This window comes from Osmerus mordax, chromosome 14 (assembly GCF_038355195.1).
Source record: "Osmerus mordax isolate fOsmMor3 chromosome 14, fOsmMor3.pri, whole genome shotgun sequence".
In the NCBI taxonomy this organism is placed as follows: domain Eukaryota; kingdom Metazoa; phylum Chordata; class Actinopteri; order Osmeriformes; family Osmeridae; genus Osmerus; species Osmerus mordax.
The window spans coordinates 6489514-6504257 of record NC_090063.1 but is presented as its reverse complement, the minus strand read 5'-3'; the positions used below and the strand labels follow the sequence as shown (position 1 = coordinate 6504257).

Sequence of the window (14744 nt, the reverse complement as noted above, 5' to 3'; positions counted from 1 at the left end):
AATGCTGTAGGATCCAGAGATGTTGTATAAATAATAGGACACTTTTTTATTATAACCCTTACAAATCATTGACATTTTATTAGACAAGAATCTCAGATCAGCTCATCATTATCATTAGTGAAGAACTGCAGCTCTGTCAGTCCTGCAGATAGGACAGCAGGGTAGGGTCTTCAGGCTCCCCAGGATCCCCTTGCTGAAAGCTGGGGGGGAAGGCTGTCAGTTGGGCCTGGCACTGGTCCCGAGCCTGGTACCGGTTCTGGGAGGGATCGAGGTGTGTGCTCCTTTCTCTAATCTGGTGACGGTTGAAGGGATAGTGATGGAGGGAGAAAGGAAGAGAGGTATAGAGAAATTATTTCAAAATGACAACCCCATGAACACCCCTGTATGTGTGTGCGTGCGGTGGGGAGTCCCTACCAGAGGGGGGTATCTGTAGAGACCCATGGAGCTGAGACTGATGACCTCACAGCTCTGGGAGTCTGCATCTCTGGCATTTACGACCCTGAGGTACAGTTCTGCACGGTCCAGCTACAGGAGGGACGTGGGGTGGGGGTGGAGGTGGGGGCAACATACAGTGGAGACTGAAAGAGGGGTGGGGCACCAACGTGTGCAGTTTTTACTTTCAGCCATCACATAACAGTCCCATCCAAGCAGTTCATGCAATCAGCTTTATGTGCAACGCTGAGGTCAAATGTGAGTGTGGTGCTGTACAGATGTCACACAGCAATGCTATGACAACAAGGAAGGTAAGACGAAAGAGGGTGAGTGTATTGAAACGATCCGGACTGACAAAAAGAGCCGAGTTTCTGTACTGAAAGCGGGCCCTTCTCTACTGTCACCTGAGGGATAGTATTGATCTCTCTTGAGGTTAGACCGGGTCGGACCGGTAGTACGCGGACCAGAACCTTCCACCTCCCGCTGAGCACACGGTTGTGTTTGTCAAACAGATCAACTTTGCTCCAGCCCCGTGGCACCAGGCGCCTCACTTCCTGTCCACACGTGTCATATCCTCCCGAGGCCTGCAGCTGGAGCCCCAGGGAGATGGAGGAGGAGGGGAGGAGCCTGGGGTAGGAGGGAGGGACAGATACTACTAAGGTAGGAGGACACCAAAATATAGGACCTTGTATTTGTTACAAAATGACACCCTGTAAAAGTTTCACATCCACATTAAAGTAGGTATGCTAGCTAGGCTAGGTAGCTAAGGAAGAAAGGAAGGCAGGCTCACATGGGCACTGCCTGTCTGGTGGCGAAAATGGCCATGCTTCCTCTGGACTGCTGGGGGAGTGGTGGCAGGGCAGACAGGCTGACAGGCTGGGAGTGTGCTGGGGGCAAGGATGTGGGGCTGCTCAGCTCCTGGTCTCCACTGGACAGGCTTACCTCCAGCCTGCACACCCTAAAGTCTGGAGAGAGTCCCAGCACACAGTCATAGAATACCACCAGCCCCGCCCTGGGGACACACAGCAGTGAGGGGATGAGGACAGCTCACACGTTTAATATATATTAAATATATATACATATATATACAGAATAGATATACATATCCCATAATAAGGGTCCTCGATATATGTTCAAATGGGTGAGTGCAGCTTACTAATACACTTTAAATAGACCAAGGCTTCTTCCCAATGCATTTGACAACAAGGGCTAACAGGTTCACAACTGCTAACTAACTTCCACTTTTATAATCATGAACAACAGGATGTGTGCCCCCCCTCCCACATACACTCCTATCTGAGCCTGCAGTTATCTCTGACCTTGCCACAGCATTCCCCTTATCACTCTAAAAAATTCTAAATATTGGATGGGAGTAATAAAATATATCTCCCTCTACCACTGGCTCATGTTCAGTGTGCACCTGTAACTTTCTCCAGTTGCGCTTTCTTTGACCAATCAACTACATACTATGCCTATTGTCTTTACTCCATAGATTTACTGTAACTTTAATGCATCTTTTATTTTCTTTGCATGACGTTTCTAAAAACATCCATATTTCTCTTGTTCATGATGGACGGCGAGAGAGAGAGAGAGAGAGAGAGAGAGAGAGAGAGAGGGGTGAGACTAACATAGGGTCATAGGGAGCAGGGTCCAGATCTTCAGAAGCCTCCAGAGACAGATGCTGTAGAGCTGGAGTCTCTGACCTCACCTGGACCTGAGGACACAGACCAGTACCAGAAGAGCAGGATTAGCTATGGACCAGTACCAGTACCATAGAGCAGGGTTAGCTATAGACCAGTACCAGAGGGGGGAAACGCAGGGGTGACCCAGGCGTCTTGCTGGTGAGCATCTGCCTCCTCATTTTCTGAATCTCCATCTCGTGCTTCAGCAGGTCCAGGTCCATCTTCATGGCTGACAGATGATGGTCAGAGAGTCCTCTTGTGGGCCTCCTGCTCCTCCTTAGCTGCGCCAGGAGGATCTCCTCCTGCAGCCTCCGGTTCTCCTCCTCCACCTCCCACAGCTCCCGTCTGCTCAGCCCAGCCAGGGAAGGCCCTCTTCTGGGTTCTGGCTTTCTGCCTGGACACCCAAAAGAGGAGACAGAGTTAGGAATGATGGAGAGAGAGAGAGAGAGAGAGAGAGAGAGAGAGAGAGAGAGAGAGAGAGAGAGAGAGAGAGAGAGAGAGAGAGAGAGAGAGAGAGAGAGAGAGAGAGAGAGAGAGAGAGAGAGAGAGAGAGAGAGAGAGAGAGAGAGAGAGAGAGAGAGAGAGAGAGAGAGAGAGAGAGAGAGAGAGAGAGAGAGAGAGAGAGAGAGAGAGAGAGAGAGAGAGAGAGAGAGAGAGAGAGAGAGAGAGAGAGAGAGAAAAATTATGTCTTACTTTTGCTCCGGTCCCTCTGCTGGGGCTGGCTAGTGTGGGGCCAGATCCTCTGGTTTCCCTCCAACTTTAAGGCTTCATCCAGCATATCCTGCAACTGAGCCAAAATGGCCACCTCACAGCCGCCATGTTGGAGATAGGTGAGACGCAGGCAGCTGAAGGGGCCAAACAGAGAACACACAGCAGTCAATGTTAAACTGTATCAACAGCTACAGAGGACACGCATGTTTTGTGTTGAAAGTCAGTATTGCGTAGTCTAATAGAGCTGTGTGTGTGATTACCTGATCTCTGCTGAAAGACCTGCACCACCATATACGGGCACGTATGTGTGGGTGTCACCGGGTGCTACGAGGGCCTGGGGGGGGTGTTTGGGATCTTCCTGGGGGGGGTGTCTGGGATGTTCCTGTGGGGTGTGGGCACGAGAGTCTCTGTGTCTGCTGGGAACAGTCCCTCTCCTGAAGGAGATAGTGTACACATGGTAACCTGTTCTCACGGAACAATATGATCTTAAATCAACATAGAAGACAGTGTGTGTGTTTGTGTGCTCACCATGTGTGTGTGTGTGTGCGCGCTGATAGTGACGGTGTGTGTGTGTGTGTACTGACAGTGTCTGAGTGCTAGGCTGCTGCAGGTGTTCCAGTAGTGTCTCCAGCAGGTGTGTGTTCCTGTGCTCCTGCAGTGTGAGTTCACACAGCATCTTCTCCAGCTCAGACACTCTCCTGCTGTGTGCAGACATCTCCATCTGCCTCTGCCCCATGTCTTGGGGTGGGTAGAGCAGGGTAGCGTCATCACATAGCTTCATATCATAGTGTTACGTATGAAGTACCGTATTTGAAGATTCAAGAATTTGTTAAGAATCCATCTATCCATCCATCCATCCCTTAATGCATGACACAGCACTAAATACTCAGTAGAATACCTCTCCTTTGTCTCTCTAGGTTCGGGTTCTGGTGTGTCAGTTGGGTCAGTTGTGCTGTGTGGTCCTCTGACCGGGTTCTGGAGTTGGGCCCTCCCAGGCCAGACCCCAATCCCCCCCATGCCCTCCCTGACTGCAGGGAAGAGGATGGGGCACAGACAGTCACCACTTTACACTGCACGACATAACCATGAAACCTATAGAAAAACCTTGATAATTAACTTGTAATAAACGATTTAGCACGGGAATTAAAATGTGCTTACTGGTTCACTGTGGGTGTTCCTGTAAGGCACGGGTCTCAGTGTTCCAGTGTGGGGCTTCTCCTCTGGGGTGTGTCGGTCCTTCACCCCCTGGCCTCCCTCCACCCTCCGGGTGTCCTCTGTCCTTCTCCTCAGCTCCTGCCGTCTTCTCTGCAGCTTCCTGACTCTCTCAAGCTGGAGAGGGGCCGAACAACCATCCTCAGTTAGACACTCCAGGAACCTATCCTGGTTGACCCTCAATCTCTTTTAATCGAATTTTAGCCAAACACAATCATTTGCTACTGACACGGAATTGATTTGCTCCCCCGCTTTTACCATGTCCAGTGGCGTCTCTGGCTCCTGGGTTTTTATAAACTCTCCGCCAATGCAGAACTTCTCCTTGTGCTTGTCCAGGAGAAGAGATGACCTGAAAGTCATTTTACAGCGAGAACAACAAAATTCCATACTTTCACGTGTTCAACGCGTGTTCTCCACTTTCTGTATATCGGATTTGCGCTCGATAATCGTCTCTCACACGAATAATCAATGCAGTTTTGTCTGGCATCAGCGCGCTTGGCAACCGCTATCAACAAGCGCAACATTTCAGATAAAGATGGGCGCGACCTTATTTGCGTGTGGAGCAACCTGAATTGTAACAACAACAAAAAATCCACATATTGAATATGCTAAATACTTTTGATTATTGTAAAGTCTGCATGTGGCGTGGGTGTGATTTAACAATGTTCAAGATGACAGGCATTCCCAGACAGTTGCCTAATGTAACGAATGTATAATTTTAACTGATTAATATTAAGCTGCCAGTCTATGGCAGTAGTATCTGCTAATTTTGTGTAAGAAATCTAGCTATGCATTGGTTTACAAGCGGTCGTAGAGCGCAAAAGAGGCAGTGATCGACACAATCTCAACCAGTCCACGAGAGAGCTATCCTCAGGTTATCCGATTGAAAATTGATCCTTAGCCAATAGGAGCGAGCGGGAGGAGGGACAGACAATTGTGTCTGATTAAGTTTGGTTGAGCTATGTACGATGGGCCATCGTCCGGCGGCACGGGAGGAAAACATTAGCTAAACTATATAGAAATACCGTTAGAGACGGACCGACGGAATATTTGTCAGTGTTACTCTTGGTTGCCCAACAGTCAGTGATTTCCACTCTGGGTAAGGTCCCTCAAACATGGCACAGGGACAGCCGCTAGTTGTAAACATGTCCCAAAACCTGCTTTTTGGTCTCTTATACAAAGTAGCAAGCTTGCTAGCATTTTTTGAGGTAGAACTGTCAGTCAATGCAAACAAAAGAAGCATGAACAATCCGCTGTGTTATGTAATTGGCTTACGGGCTTTCAAGAATGTGTGTATTTAGGGGTTGCGTTTGCTTCACTGCACAACTTGTGATAGCTTGTTTATTTTCTGATTCATGATTGGTATTATTACGGGTAATTAATTCAGGTCCCTGATGTGTGTGTGTGTGTGTGTGTGTGTATGTTGTAGCCAAGCCTGTCTGCATGCCCAATGCCGGAGTAGAACCATCGGATACAAAGTAACAACCGCAGACATATCTCAGGCACGCTTCCGTGTGTGCTGCAGGCGAGTTATCCTTTGTTTCGCCGCTAAGTATGTGATAGGATTGTCTTTTGATTCGAATGAACGGATCTTTGTGCTTTGGAAACTGACAGTTTAATTCAACCCAGTTCTCATATTATGTTAAATGTGCGTGCACTTAAAATTAGGCTCCCGAGTCTCTTTCTGCTCCAGTTAACTACATAGTGCTCTATCTAAAATTATTAACTTCCGATACTCAGTTCTAACGGAGCTGCACAGGTATAGCCTCCGACTTCGTATCACATCCGTCTCACCACTATCTCTGATTTATGTGCCTGTCTGTGTTTGTGGCAGAACCCCAAACAAGTGCTCCCTGCCTCGTCGAGTCAGAGGTGAAGTCAGCCTACAAGTGCCTGTGCCATTGCTGTGCACACTCCTTTGTGTCCCGACATTCCTGCCCACCTCCCTCCCCTCCCTGGTTCCAGGAGGGGACGACTGTTCTCCCCCCTTCACTGTTGCCCTCCCCCTCCCCCCCCCCCAACACCCATCCACTTGCCCACCATGTCCTCCATCCTGCCCTTCACGCCCCCGGTGGTGAAGCGTCTCCTGGGTTGGAAAAAGAGTCCGGCGGGCTCCGGCGGCGCTGGCAGCGGAGGGGTGGAGCTCAACGCCCAGGAGGAGAAGTGGTGTGAGAAGGCTGTGAAGAGCCTGGTGAAGAAGCTGAAGAAGACGGGGCAGCTGGAGGAGCTGGAGAAGGCCATCAGCTCCCAGAACTGCAACACCAAGTGTGTCACCATCCCTAGGTAAAGAGGCGCACCCACACACACACACACACACACACATATCATTATCCGAGCAGTAGATCATCAATAGATATATCTGCTAAGCTCTCCTAGTCACGCACTCACTTGCACGCCCCCCCCCCCCCCCCCACACGCAAACACACACACACACACACACACACACAGACACACACGTCTCAGTTTCGGGGGTTCAAAGGACAGACGGCCATGTCTATGTTGCTGGAAACTGCAGAAGTGAAACCCAGCCAGGGCTAGCTGTTCAGGAGGATTTCCTGTTTTCCTGCCAGACTCAGCTGGTTGTTCTGACATGCAGCAGCAACAACAAAGCCGTGGGCGCTCTATGGCATGCTGGGCTGTTCAGATGGGATGGATTCCCTTCACTGACACACACACTGATTAGTGTAAAGTTAATGTACTAACTCAGTCACCCCTCTCGAGGTTATCAAGAGGTCAGTTACTGAGGTTGACAGGTGATCGACAGATCATCAAGACTGGTTATTCTGGGAGACAGGTGATGTGTAGATTTGTCAGACTGTCTAGGTGTCTGGTGCCCACTTGGCCTAGTCACACGATTCTGTCTTCCTGTGAGCAGACTTCCTGTATCACATGACATGAGCAGGATGAGCGAGTCAGCACTTTCACGCTCTGTATCAAAGCAAGGATTAGTTGTCCATGTGTCTGATCCGTCAACCAATTAGGTTGGCTGGTCTATATGACAGGTGATTGGTAAAACCAATCAATCAAATGATTTGTCTGTTGAATGTTTTTGACTGTTGGGATCCCAGGTAGGATCTCTCTGTCTCCGTCCTGTTTTCCCTTTCCCACTGTGGGAGACTGTGTTGTAATTGTAACCACCTACTTGACCTTGGAACCGTAGGACTGAGACATGTTTAGAGGGATAGGGAGGGAAGGAAGGAGAGGGTAAGGGAAGGAAGGAGAGGGTGAGGAATAGGGAGCGGGAGGAGAGAGGGTGAGGGATACGGAGCGGGAGGAGAGAGGGTGAGGGAGTGGGAGGGGTGAGTAAAGGGGTGATGCAGCTTCAGAATCTCAAGGAGCAGTTGTTTTCCATCACACATTACCATACACCTGTCACATGTGGTTTGTCATGTCCATAGAGCCTCGGTGCTTGTTTGTGTCATCTGGCTGGGGTTTGAACGGTTTCACTCGCCTAGCAAGATGAGATCCCCAGCTTCCTACACACATCTTTTCCTTCCTTCCTTCTCTCGTTCTTTCTTTCTCTCTTTTTTCCTCCTTTCTGCTTTTTTTTGTTACCCTTACCTTTACCGATCCTGTCATGCTAGACCAGGACTCATCTGCCTGTTTGACCATCTTCATGTCATCCATCTCCTCCGTGTGTCTGAGGGAATCATGATTTCACGTTTTGTCATCGTTTTTTATTTGATTTTTTGGTCCGTTTATGTGTTCCTGCCATGTGTTCTTGACCACAGCAACTGTTCTGAGATCTGGGGTCTGAGTTCAGCTCACACCATAGAGAAGTGGGATACCTCTGGAATGTACGGCTTCCCTGACCATACCAGGTGACTATGCCCTCCGCTTCGCCACGTGACCGTGTACATGCTGTCATGTGACCCTTCGAGTGTGCTCATGTGACCTGCGCCGCCTTCCTGTGTGCTTCCTCTTTGTGTCTCAAACGTCTCTCTCTGTGTGTGTCCTACTACTGGCCCCAGCTCTGCTTCCAACCCCATTGGAGGACAAAATGTCAGGAGAGGAACCCAAGCCTTTTTTTGTCCTCCAATGGGATTAGAGGAGGGAAGCCCCAATTATCGGGTTAGGGTTAGCGTTAGGAACGCTGTCCTAAAGCATTCAGTTTTGACTCCTCCTCCTCCTCCTCCAGGTCTCTGGATGGCCGTCTCCAGGTGTCCCACAGGAAGGGCCTGCCCCATGTGATCTACTGTCGCCTGTGGCGCTGGCCAGATCTCCACAGCCACCACGAGCTGCGGGCCATGGAGGCCTGCCAGTACGCCTTCCACCTGAAGAAGGACGAGGTGTGCGTCAACCCCTACCACTACCAGAGGTTGGAGACCCCAGGTACGACCCCTGACCTCTCACCTGGCACCGTACAGGCCAGCTGGAGATGTGGTCTGCTGGGTGGAATCTGAACTCTCCTCTTCTCCCCCCCCCTTCCTCGCCTCTCCTGTCCTCCGCTACCCTCCCCCTCCTCTCCTCTCCTCCCCTCTCCTCCAGTCCTTCCTCCAGTGCTGGTTCCCAGACATACAGAGATCCTGACAGAGCTCCCCCCTCTGGACGACTACACACACTCCATCCCTGAGAACACCAACTTCCCTGCAGGCATGGAGCCCCCCAACAACTACATCCCAGGTCAGTCTCTCTCTCTCTCTCTCACTCACACACACACACACACACACACACACACACACACTTCTTCTCCTATACACACCCCTCCTCCAACACCTCTCTTGTGTTACAGAGACCCCTCCACCGGGATACATAAGTGAGGATGGAGAGACCAGCGATCAACCCCTGAACCAGTCCATGGACACAGGTACGAGTTTGGGCCTGGGCTAGTGTACTAGGGTAGTACAGTTCTAGCATGTAGTACATTAGGACCGGGACAGATGTGATGTAAAGTGAGTCTGTGTTTCCATCTAGGTTCTCCAGCTGAACTGTCACCTAGTGGAACATTGTCGCCTGTCAGTCATGGCCTGGGTAACACAAGACCCCTAACACACACACATATTTAAACACACACACACACATACTTGGGGAAGGGAAGAACGGGAATGAGGGAAGAAGACGCTGATTCTATGTTCTCTCCACAAGACTGGAACCTGAAGACCTTCAATTGTCTATTGTCCGACAACACTCACACTGTCTCTCCATCTCTGTCCCCCCCCCCTCCAGACCTCCAGCCGGTGACATACTCAGAGCCGGCGTTCTGGTGCTCAATAGCCTACTACGAGCTGAACCAGCGGGTGGGGGAGACCTTCCACGCCTCGCAGCCCTCGCTGACGGTGGACGGCTTCACAGACCCCTCCAACTCTGAGCGCTTCTGCCTCGGCCTGCTCTCCAACGTCAACCGCAACGCTACCGTGGAGATGACACGGAGACATATAGGTGGGCCAGCCCCAGACACACACACGCACATACGTTCCCCTCATACCAACACTCACCTGGTGTGTGTGTGTGTGTGAGTGCAGGCAGGGGCGTGCGTCTTTACTACATCGGAGGAGAGGTGTTCGCAGAGTGTCTCAGCGACAGCGCCATCTTTGTCCAGAGCCCCAACTGTAACCAACGCTACGGCTGGCACCCGGCAACCGTCTGCAAGATTCCACCTGGTGAGAGGACAGGGGGGAGGACAGGGGGGAGGACAGGGGGGAGGACAGGGGGGAGGAGAGGAGAAAGGGGAGAGATGAGAAGGATAATGATGATGTGTTTTCTTCACCAGGCTGTAACCTGAAGATCTTCAACAACCAGGAGTTTGCAGCCCTGCTGGCCCAGTCTGTGAACCAGGGCTTCGAGGCTGTCTACCAGCTGACTCGCATGTGCACCATCCGCATGAGCTTTGTCAAGGGCTGGGGGGCAGAGTACAGGTAAGGCGGGGGGGGGGGGGGGGGGGGGGGGTGAGACTGGGGGTATGGGGGGGGGGGGTGAGGCTGGGGGTATGGGGAAGGGGTGAGGCTGGGAGGTGGGTTTGAAGCTGGGAGGCTTACAATTTAGGGGGCATTGGACACAGGTAAGGACTGTCTGTCTGTCTGTCTAAACACCTGTGTGTCTGTTGTTGCAGACGCCAGACAGTGACCAGCACTCCCTGCTGGATCGAGCTGCACCTCAATGGGCCTCTCCAGTGGCTGGACAAGGTTTTGACCCAGATGGGCTCGCCCTCCGTGCGCTGTTCCAGCATGTCTTAATGACCCCTGACCTTCAACCAGTATTTCCCTAAACCCCCAGTTCATCATCACCAGAAAAACAATCAAACAGACTCTGTATATTCCCCAATTCTATTCCCTTATAAGATTTATTTTCACTCTCTCTCACAAACACGCACACAAACACACATGGTCAGTTACCCCTAAGTCCATAAAGTGTGCCCCTAATGGATGCTGTTCAGATTGTGTCAACGTCTGAAGCCGGACAACCGACAGAGAGACAGAGACAGAGACAGAGACAGAGGCAGAGGCAGAGGCAGAGGCAGAGGCAGAGGCAGAGGCAGAGGCAGAGGCAGAGGCAGAGGCAGAGACAGAGACAGAGGGCCCTCTGAGGGATGTTTGTGTCCTGGACACAGCTTCAGGAGGCTGGAACCAGACCACAGAGACCACGACAAGGTCTCCCTCTAGTGGTGTGCTGAGGGAGGACGAGCAGCACATTATTTGACATGCTAGTCAGTCTTACCACACCCTCTGCTTTCTCTTTTCTCCCTATCTGTCCCTCCTATCTCTCTCTCTCCTCTTTACTCCCCTCTATATAAAAAAAAAGTGTTGCCTTTGTAGTGAGTGAGTGGCTGTCCACCATGTTGAAGAGGAACGTCCAAGAAGACGGAAAGACCCAGAAGTTACACGTACAATCAGACCGTTTTTTTTCTCCACAGCAGACTAGAGAATGTGGCCCAATGTCAGCGTTCTAGCACAAGTCTGTGTTCTCCTTCCTGCACACGTCTGGAGTGAGTGTTGCCAATCAAAACGGTCCTACGGACCAAACCGAGCAGTTGGTTACTAAATCTTCTTTTCGCGGTCAAAATCTTTCAAACGTCAAATATTTAAGCTTTAAGTATTGATTGACTAGTCTAGCATAATTTTGCACCATTTATTTTTTCCTTTTAGCTACCTTTTTGTATTTCCATGTATTTTTATATATAAATATATTTAAAATCTTTAAAACTTTTTTTTCATTTAGAATTGAGCATTTCTTTTGATCTTGCCCACTTTGGGCCTCATGAAATGAGAAGTAGCAAAGTTGCTGTGTCTGACTGGTCTGCTGTCTACAGTAGAGAGACCTGCTCAAACAAGCCCCTCACCCTATACACTCACACTTTCTGTTTAGCTCAAGCAACCCTTCACCTAGACCATCACACTTCCTGTTTAGCTCAAACAAGCCCCTTACCCATCTCGTCTCCCGTACTTGGTTCTAGTATTTGACTAGGCTGACCCCCCCCCCCCCCCCCTCCCCAGCCCAAGCCTGCTATTCTATCTAGGTGTTTGTAGTACGGTGTGAGAGTGTGGACACAGTGAGTACAACAGGACTGCCGGTGTCATGAGTGAATCGTCGTGACAACCTGTAACCTCTGTGGCTGTAGGCGACCGTGTGCAGATGAGACCTGGATGTGGACCAGATGTATATGCATATAACTGTGGATGTATATACATTTATACACAGTCATTTAGTTCCACACATTCTTTTTTTTTTCATTCGTTTTTAACTGCAAAACATTTGACAGTGGATGAGCTTGTGTTTCCAATAGAAATGTGCTGTTGCTGTAGGATGTGGTCTCTGAGCTCATCAGGTGTTACATACAGTATGCAGACTTAAGTACACTAATAAAAGTTTGACTTCTCTGGATGTTGCTGTGTAGACTGTTGTTTGCAGATGAAAGGTTAGGCTCTACTCAGGGTATCTGTATTCTCTGTATGTTTAAAAAAAGATCAAAGCTCTTGGGGATCTTTGTTCAACTAATAACATGATGATCACTGTGGTTGGGAATATAATATTTGATTTTATGATATTAATATGGGTTGTGTTTTCTCTGGTACTGTTAGCCCAAGTCCCCCAAATGTGGTGTTCTCACAACTGTCCAGCAGAGGGAGCTGCGGGCACAGTAATAGTCCAGAGTTCCCATCATGCAACCACTCCTGTCTGGGTTGGGTTGGTCCTGGTGCAGGACGAGAGAATGGAACCTTCTGTCTGGACTATAGAAATGAGAATAGTTCAAACTATGCACGTCTGCTGTACTTTGTAACTATATACACTATTTGTACGTCTTTTTGGATGCTGACAAGTGAATAAATGTAAACGCAAACCTCAGCTTGCAAAAACAAACGAGTGTTTGAATGATAGAAACATAGGGCTGATGCTTAGCGCCGATTGCGGTTCCACACCCCTCCTAAAGCCACCCACTTCCCCTTCTCGCGCCCCCCTATCCCGCCACAGAGCTGGGCCTCGCTCCTACGAGCAGCTCCATCAAACGTCTCCCAACACATTAAAAAGCCTTGCGGGGAGGAGACTGAAAACCACTGCAGTCTATTATTCATGCCGAGTTTAACATGGATGATGTTTTTAGTGGTTTGGCGCAGCCTTCTCCCTGGCCCCCTGTGACCAGTTGACTCCTGGGCTACCAGGAAGCTCTTCCCTCACCGTGTAATACCCAGGCGGTTACATGTGAGCGTCTGCTGTCTGAGGGGTTTACCTGTGGCAGCATGTCTTGTTTCTGAAGGGGTTTGTAAGAGGCAACCGTGTCCTTTTCCTTGTGGTTGCTGATGACCTGATATAACCCACAGTAAACAAACCCTGGCCTCCCTGTGTGGGAAAGCGAAAGCTGTCGTCTTGGTCTCCGAGCCGGCTGAACGTGAAGCGGGCCCCGCCGACACGGGCACACGGGCCCTCACATCCACCTCGTGCCTTTGTTGGATGTCCCTAGCAGCTTTGTGGGGCGCTAGCGTTGCGTGGCGTTCCTGTAAGACTTCCTTACGTTTGACCCTCTCGACCTCGGACAAAACCCTGCAGAGGGCTTTTGTCCGTCCCGTGGACCTGGTGCAGCTTAATCATGTATAAGTTACAGCTCCTAATTAAGACGTTGTCCTAACCTATGGTTGACCCGGCCTCCTTCACAAAGGCCCTCCAAGAGTCTTTGTGGCGTGGGCCGGCTGACTTGTCCAGCACGAGTGTAGGATGTCCAGGCTGGGCTTTCTGCTGGCTGCCTGACCCAGGAAGATCCAGGTAACTGGAGCACAGAGGGGCCCCGCCAGGTCATTTGGCCCAGATGAGTTTTCCACTCGGAGGCACAGTGACTGCAGGACCGGGGTCAGCACCGGGGACAGAGGCAGGAATAGGATCAGGGACAGAGGCAGGAATAGGACCAGGGACAGAGGCAGGAATAGGACCAGGGACAGAGGCAGAGGCAGGGACAGAAGGAGGATGGCAGTTGGAACGAGAGAGAAAGAGAGGGAGAGGGAGAAAAGAAAGAGCGAGAGGTTGTGCAGGGATGCAGGGTCACAGTGCTGTCTCCGGCCTGACGGGCATGTTTCTCTGGCTCATCTCAGCACCGAGCCTCTACCAGGGGACAGGCTGGCTCCACTCTGCCTCCCGCAGGCTCCATTAACAAACAGCAGGAGGCAGCAGTGAGCGAGAGCCTCCAACGTGAGAAGCTGGCAGCAGCTGTGTGTAAGCAGTGATTGTGTGTGTGTTAGGAGGTAATTAAAGCCATTAAACTGATTAGGAGTGTTTTCCTAATGGACTGAGGGTCTGGTGTGATGACATCATAGACTTCTGAATCTTTAGCGTGCAGTCTGTCATCTACCTAAGTAACTTAGTAAGTAAGCAATTAACTAACTAAGTAACAAGTTAAAAAAATGAAACCACATTTGATAAACATTAAACCACTTTTTTTTTTTTTGGTGACCTGGGAAGACCCCAGACACTGTTCTGGGGTCAGAAGTCACGGCATGATGCTTGTGATCACGTGACCTGCAGCCCATCTGCAATATCCTCTTGGTCTGATGGTACAGGCCTGGTTTTGGAGAATGGCAGGTTGGGTTTAAACCCTGCAAGGAACATTTACCCCTGTGTAGATGTGTGTGTGTACGTGTCACCTGTTTTTTTCACCATCCTGTTAAGAAAGAAATGCCACCCGTTTGTCAGCACACACCTCTCTCTCCCCTACTGTTACAAGCTGTGTGTGTGTGTGTGTGTGTGTGTGTTTGACAGGAGGGAGTTATAAAAACAGTTAGGCTTAATAATTGATGTGCTGCATTTCAATCAATGTGAGAGCAGTGCGGGGCTAATTAAGGGTAGGCAGCCCTCCCTGGGGCCCACACCCAGGGGCCCACACACTCCAGCCCACTTTCTACACAATTCATGGGAATTCTCTATTTCAGGAGACAGAGTTGGCCATGTTATAACTCCCCCTCTCATCCACCACCTCCTCTCCTCTCCTCCTCCACTGTCCTCAGCCCCCCCTCCCCCCCCTCTCTCTTTCCTCCCCCTCCCCCTCTCCTCTCTCTGTCCTCCCCCCCCCCCTCTCTCCCCAGGCAGGAGAGTAAATGCAATTAATACCTCCGCCGTGCTGCCTGCTAATTATTAAAGCACAAGAAAGAGATTATTTTACACCAGACTAATTTAAAGTTCATTGATGATTGTTTTAATTAATTAAATAAGAAAGAAAGAAAGTACAAGCTGGAGTGCATGGCATATGACGGTAATGATTATCCACTGTGTGTGTGTGTGTGTGTGCGT

The 14744-nt window shown here is 50.2% G+C and overlaps 2 protein-coding genes across 3 annotated transcripts; one reads left to right on the top strand and one right to left on the bottom strand.

Annotated features, from left to right (window-relative positions):
* Nucleotides 1-63: 63 nt before the first annotated feature.
* On the bottom strand, nt 64-4535 carry ccdc17 (coiled-coil domain containing 17). Its single transcript, XM_067250939.1, has 12 exons — nt 4296-4535; nt 3984-4154; nt 3724-3853; nt 3410-3563; nt 3086-3259; nt 2808-2959; nt 2234-2508; nt 2061-2146; nt 1223-1444; nt 837-1059; nt 415-525; nt 64-292 (listed from the first exon to the last, which is right to left on the bottom strand). The coding sequence occupies exons 1-12, from the start codon at nt 4422-4424 to the stop codon at nt 137-139; spliced, it is 1983 nt and encodes a 660-aa protein (XP_067107040.1). The 5' UTR covers nt 4425-4535; the 3' UTR covers nt 64-136.
* Nucleotides 4536-5012: 477 nt separating this feature from the next.
* smad2 (SMAD family member 2) lies at nt 5013-11855 on the top strand. 2 transcript variants are annotated; one of them, XM_067250018.1, is made up of 12 exons: nt 5013-5136; nt 5467-5562; nt 5872-6320; nt 7769-7858; nt 8176-8369; nt 8526-8660; nt 8770-8844; nt 8952-9008; nt 9204-9416; nt 9500-9637; nt 9748-9892; nt 10087-11855. In XM_067250018.1, exons 3-12 carry the CDS (start codon nt 6079-6081, stop codon nt 10208-10210), a joined length of 1413 nt encoding a protein of 470 aa, XP_067106119.1. In that variant the 5' UTR covers nt 5013-5136; nt 5467-5562; nt 5872-6078; the 3' UTR covers nt 10211-11855. The 2 variants fall into 2 exon arrangements, with proteins under 2 accessions (XP_067106119.1, XP_067106120.1); XM_067250019.1 differs by lacking the exon at nt 5467-5562 and having other exon boundaries at nt 5018-5136.
* Nucleotides 11856-14744: the final 2889 nt, after the last annotated feature.

Coding starts and splice junctions, on each gene's coding strand:
- ccdc17 (XM_067250939.1), bottom strand. CDS start 4,424: ATGGAATTTTGTTGTTCTCGCTGTAAAATGACTTTCAGGTCATCTCTT. Junction 2,509..2,807: donor GCAGAGGGACCGGAGCAAAA/GTAAGACATAAT, acceptor TTGGGTGTCCAG/GCAGAAAGCCAGAACCCAGA. Junction 293..414: donor TCTACAGATACCCCCCTCTG/GTAGGGACTCCC, acceptor AACCGTCACCAG/ATTAGAGAAAGGAGCACACA.
- smad2 (XM_067250018.1), top strand. CDS start 6,079: ATGTCCTCCATCCTGCCCTTCACGCCCCCGGTGGTGAAGCGTCTCCTG. Junction 6,321..7,768: donor AAGTGTGTCACCATCCCTAG/GTAAAGAGGCGC, acceptor TCTTGACCACAG/CAACTGTTCTGAGATCTGGG. Junction 8,845..8,951: donor GAACCAGTCCATGGACACAG/GTACGAGTTTGG, acceptor GTTTCCATCTAG/GTTCTCCAGCTGAACTGTCA.